This window comes from Nematolebias whitei, unplaced genomic scaffold (genome assembly GCF_014905685.2).
Source record: "Nematolebias whitei isolate Nwh7 unplaced genomic scaffold, NemWhi1 Nwh_scaf_1571, whole genome shotgun sequence".
NCBI classification, from domain to species: Eukaryota; Metazoa; Chordata; class Actinopteri; order Cyprinodontiformes; family Rivulidae; genus Nematolebias; species Nematolebias whitei.
Window position 1 is genome coordinate 1 of NW_023620116.1, and position 5,891 is coordinate 5,891.

Sequence of the window (5,891 nt, forward strand, 5' to 3'; positions counted from 1 at the left end):
CACGACCTGCAGCAGCCAATCAGATCCCTGCTGAGTGTGTTGGCATGTTGACAGAGGTCAGAGGCTTCACTGACCCACAGAAGGAGGAGTACTTCAGGAAGAGGTTCAGAGATGAGGAGCAGGCCAGCAGGATCATCTCCCACATCAAGCCATCACAAAGCCTCCACATCATGTGCCACATCCCAGTCTTCTGCTGGATCACTGCTACAGTTCTGGAGGACATGTTGAAAACCAGAGAGGGAGGAGAGCTGCCCAACACCCTGACTGAGATGTATATCCACTTCCTGCTGGTTCACACCAAAGTCAAGAAGGTCAAGTATGATGGAGGAGCTGAGACAGATCCACTCTGGAGTCCAGAGAGCAGGAAGATGATTGAGTCTCTGGGAAAAGTGGCTTTTGAGCAGCTGCAGAAAGGAAATCTGATCTTCTATGAATCAGACATGACAGAGTGTGGTATCGACATCAGAGCAGCCTCAGTGTATTCAGGAGTGTTCACACAGATCTTTAAAGAGGAGAGAGGCCTGTACCAGGACAAGGTGTTCTGCTTCGTCCATCTGAGTGTTCAGGAGTTTCTGGCTGCTCTTCATGTCCATCTGACCTTCATCAACTCTGGACTCAATCTGATGGTAGAACATCAAACAAAATCCAAGAGGTCTATAGTTTTGAAGAAACCAAAACTAAAATATCTCCACCTTTGTGCTGTGAACAAGGCCTTACAGAGTCCAAATGGACACCTGGACTTGTTCCTCCGGTTCCTGCTGGGTCTTTCACTGCAGACCAATCAGACTCTCCTACGAGGCCTGCTGACACAGACAGGAAGTAGCTCTCAGACCAATCAGAAAACAGTCCAGTACATCAAGAATCTGATCAGTAAGAATCTGTCTGCAGAGAAAAGCATCAATCTGTTCCACTGTCTGAATGAACTGAATGATGGTTCTCTAGTGGAGGAGATCCAACAGTCTCTGAGTTCAGGAAGTCTCTCCACAGATGAACTGTCTCCTGCTCAGTGGTCAGCTCTGGTCTTCATCTTACTTACATCAGGAAAAGATCTGGATGTGTTTGACCTGCATAAATATTCTGCTAAAAAGGAGCATCTTCTGAGGCTGCTTCCAGTTCTCAAAGCCTCCAACAAAGCTCTGTAAGTACAGACACAGTGAGATGTTTCTAAATGAATAACATGTAAAATGAAACACAGACTGTATGGTAACTTGTCATGTGGTGAAAAACATTAAAACTAGATTCTGCATCCATCAAGAATGTGTTTTAGATTTGGGTTTACTCTGTTTCCTCCCACAGAACAACAACATGCAGGTTTGCTTCATTGGCGACTCTAAATTGTCCCTAGGTGTGAGAGAGAGAGTGTCTCCATGTGTCCTTGTGATGGACTGGAGATCAGTCCAGGGTGTCCCCCGTCTTTCAAAACCCCATCTTCTGGAGATAGGCAGCAGCTCTCCGCAAGCCATAAAGGAGAAGCAGGTAAAGAAACTGGATGGATAGATGATATTTCTGCAAGAAAATACTTCAAGAAAGAGACATGGGGGGGGGGGGGGGGGTGTTTGTGGAAATTTTATATATTTATTACTTTTTTATATCATATTGACCCTGGTTGACCCTTGACCTGGAAAATGTTTTTATTTTTGGCTCCATGTGAAAATGACTTTGACCCCCCTGAGTTCAAAGGTCACAGCTTTAGAAGGTCATGTAGAACTGAAGAACTGTTCTTAGTTCTTAAAGACTCCTGAGAAACGAGTGTGTTTCTGTGAACCCAGTATTGTTTCATTCTGAGAGTCCAGGATTGTTTTGATCTTTGAACCGAGTATCGTGTCACGTCTTGTGAGTTGAAAGTAGAGTTACATCCCTGTTCAAAGTCAAACTCAGCTGTTTCTCCTACAACAAACCAACAAATGCTTCCCAGCTATTCCAGCACTGGCCACTCTGGATGTAACTTCCAGTCAAAGTGACAGATAGGTCACTGGTCAGACAGACTTCCACGCTGAGTTCAACCAGTGTTTCTCAGACGCCACAGAGTTAGAAGCAGACCTTGAGCTGCTTTGATCTTTGCTTTAGTTTCACAGCAGATGTTCCTGTAGATGTTCAGTTGGAGCTGACTGACATTCAGTGTGACTCTGTTCTCAAGCAGAAGTTCACCACGTCCACACTGGACAGCTTCTACAGCTCACTGAAGGAAACACAGTTTACACACATGTTCAGACACACACAGGAGGTGTTTGTTTTATTTGGCTCCACTTACATCTGAACAAACATCTGAGAACTGAGTTGTTCTCTCTTGTCCATTGCGACTGTGTTACCTGCAGAGCTGCATTGCAGATCATCTTTCATTTTACTCATCTTTAGTAAATTTTTTACTTACATCTAATTATTGTAATTCTTCCTATTTATTAACCTTCAGTTACAAAGTAACTGCATTTTATATGAGTGGTTTATTTAAAAATCTTTTGTTTTATAATTTTGGAGCCTTTTAGGAACCAAACAACTAAACCTCAGCAATAAATGATGAAAGAGATGTGAGTGTAAACCTGATGATTTAAAGCAGACATATAACTGTCAACAGCAACATTATTTGTGTTCCTGCATAAAGATCAGTCCCTTTATTTCCAACATGTTCCACCCAGCTGATGTCCATCCATCCATTATCTTTACCCGCCTATTCCATTTTGGGTCACGGGGGTCGCCGGCACCCGTGTCCAGCAATCACTGTGCGAGGGGCAGGGTACACCCTGGATGGGTCGCAAGTCCATCACAGGGCTACATAGAGACTAATGAGACAAACAACCATTCACTCTCTCACTCACACCTAGGGACAATTTAGAGTTACCAATCAGCCTAACATGCATGTTTTTGGTCTGTGGGAGGAAACCGGAGTACCCGGAGAAAACCCACGCATGCACGGAGAGAACATGCAAACTCCACCCAGAAAGGTCCCTGGACTGGGGTTTGAACCAAAGACCCACTCGCTGAGAGGCAGCAGCTCTATCAGTTGCACCACCGTGCTGCCCCCCCAGCTGATGTCCTGGAAGAAAAACTCCTCCAGTTCCTCATGTCTCATGTCAGTTTCATCAGTCTTTACTGGACTCTGATAGTTTAATAAACAGGACAGAGGACAGAGTATAGAATTCAAAATCTTACTTCTAACCTACAAAGCTCTCAACAACCTGGCTCCATCTTATATTACAGATCTTATTGTTCCATATTTTCCTAACAGAGCACTTCGCTCTCAGACTGCAGGTTTACTTGTGGTTCCTAGAATTTACAAAAACAGAATGGGAGGCAGATCCTTCAGTTATCAGGCTCCTCTCTTGTGGAACCAACTTCCAATCTCTGTCCGTGAGGCTGACACATTATCCAGTTTTAAAACTAGGCTTAAGGCTTTCCTTTTTGCTAAATCCTATAGTTAGGGTCGGCTTGGGTTTCCTGAGCTGTCCCTTAGTTATGCTGCTATAGGTTTAGACTGCTGGAGGAAAAACTGACCACAATTTTCACTCTACTACTGTCTTTACTTACTCTGCTCAACCTGTTTTGTATTTGTGATTATTTTCTCTATCATTAACTTGTGTTTTTTTTTTGTCTTTCAGATACACCTGGACCTATACCTGGACCTACCATTGTATGTTCGTCTGTCTCTTCTTCCTGTCCTCTCAACCAGCCGGTCAAAGCAGATGGCCGCTTGTCCTGAGCCTGGTTCTGCTGGAGGTTTCTTCCTTTAAAAGGGAGTTTTTCCTTTCCACTGTTGCCACTGTGCTTGCTCAGGATGGGAGACTGCAACAAAGCCAGGATTCAACTTGTCTGCTGGATTCCTTAGATAGAGAAATTTACTAATTGTCTTTTATGTATGTGAATGTTCCTGTAAAGTGCCCTGAGACAACTTTGTTGTGATTTGGTGCTACATAAATAAACTGAATTGAATTGAATTGAATAGAGAGAGACTTGACTGGAATCAAACCAGCAGCTTTAGTTCCTGCAGAAAACACTGAAGACAATAATCAACAAGGACCCCTCCCTTCAACCCCAATGACAGCAAAACAAAGCTGCAGCTACGAGAGACACTGATGAGAAATATTTCATCCCATCAAACAGAGAAGATGAACTGAAGCTCTGAAGTGAAGGAAAAAAGTCCAACAGGAAGAGTTCAACTGGTTTCTCTTCCAATCTGAACAGAATTGGTCATTTATCAGGATGAAATCATTTTCTTTTTATGTGTCCTGACAGACTCTCTCGCTGTGGACTCTCAGAGACTCACTGTGAAGTTGTGGCCTCAGCTCTGAAGTCCAACCCCTCCCATCTGACAGAACTGGACCTGAGCATCAATAAGCTGCAGGATTCAGGAGTGAAGATTCTGTCTGCTGGACTGGAGAGTCCAAACTGTAGACTGGAGAAGCTAAGGTGATTTAAATGACAATTTATTTTTTTGCTAAATTCACTTTCAGTTCTTTACTTCAGTTTTTACTTCATTGATTTTTGGGATTTATCTGAACTTAAAACCAAAGATATGTAAATGTGTCCAAGTGTCTGTGAAGAAATGTGATAATTTGTCTCCAAAGGTCCAAAGTGAAGTCCAGATGTCAGAGGGATGTTGTTCTCAGTTGTGTGTAACTTTGGAAGAAGCAGACAGAATTAGTGTCAGACTGATGAAGTTTCATATTAGTGTCAGCTGAACTCACGAGTGGATTTGTGTCAGGAACAGAGCGTTCACTTTCAGTGCGAACAGCAGGATTCACTACTGTTTGATATGATACATGACTGTTGTCATGTGGAGACGAAAACACGTTAATGCTGAGCTGCACATGGAAACCAGAAAACACCTGAAGAGATTAGAAATTATTTTATTTAACTGTTTTATTCTTTATTCAGATTGTGGAGATGCAGTTTGTCAGAGATCAGCTGTTCTTCTCTGAGCTCAGCTCTGAAGTCCAACCCCTCCCATCTGAGAGAACTGAACCTGAGTGACAACAAGCTGCAGGATTCAGGAGTGAAGCAGCTGAGTGGTTTTCTGGAGAGTCCACGATGTAGACTGGAGACTCTGAGGTCAGACATGTTTATCACCTGCTGATGGAGGAGGAGGGACAATGTTGTTGATGTGTGTGTGTGTTCATTTGTTTTTATTGTTAGCAAAATATGCATGAGGAGAACATCTAAACTTCACACAGAAAGACCCCCCAGGGGGGAAGTGAACCTGCAACTTTCTTGCTGTGAGGCAACAGCTCTAACCACTGCTCCACTGTGCCACTCCTTATTCCATGAATCAATAAATGTAATTAATTCAAAGTTTCAGGAAATAATCTGGATGTTCGTCTACAACTGATTAACTTCTGGACTCAACTCGACTCTAAATGGTCTCCACAGTAAAACAATCTTAACAAACGCAAAAATGACTCAAATTTTGTCATTTCTCAACATCAGATGATTTGAATCTAAAACTCTGACATGAAAGGCAGCGGGGGATATTTTTCTCTTTTGCTTGTTCATTTGAAGGTTTCCTGTCTCCTCGTTTGTCAGAATCAATCTGTCACAAACATTCAGACTTCACTGCTTCTGTGTTGTCAAATTTCCCACGAACCTTGAACTAATCTTCTAGTGAAGACTGAAAGAAAGCAGCACACCATGATGTTCTCTTCTGTTCAGAGGATCCTAGACTGTCTTCAGTCACACAAAGAAACATCAGTGCAGCACAAAGAAACATCTGGATTTAGAAAAACACCATGCAAGAAAAAAGAGCAGAGTTCTGAAACTACAGCTTTTAGATTTTATATCTCTTTTATTTTAATACATTGATGGATATATTTGCTGCAGCTTTATCCTGAACATGAGTCCAACATGTAGACTTTTAAATGGCTCCGTGTTTGTTTTGGTAATTTGACTTTATCATCAGGAAC

General features: G+C 42.6%; 1 protein-coding gene across 1 annotated transcript; it reads left to right on the forward strand.

Moving 5' to 3' along the window:
* Window positions 1–44: 44 nt before the first annotated feature.
* Window positions 45–5,043, forward strand: LOC119429482 (protein NLRC3-like; the record flags this gene model as incomplete). The annotated part of the gene is made up of 4 exons (XM_037697098.1): window positions 45–1,138; window positions 4,228–4,401; window positions 4,560–4,566; window positions 4,916–5,043. Coding segments are annotated over exons 1-4 (1,403 nt in total), but the record flags the coding sequence as incomplete, so codon positions are not given.
* Window positions 5,044–5,891: the final 848 nt, after the last annotated feature.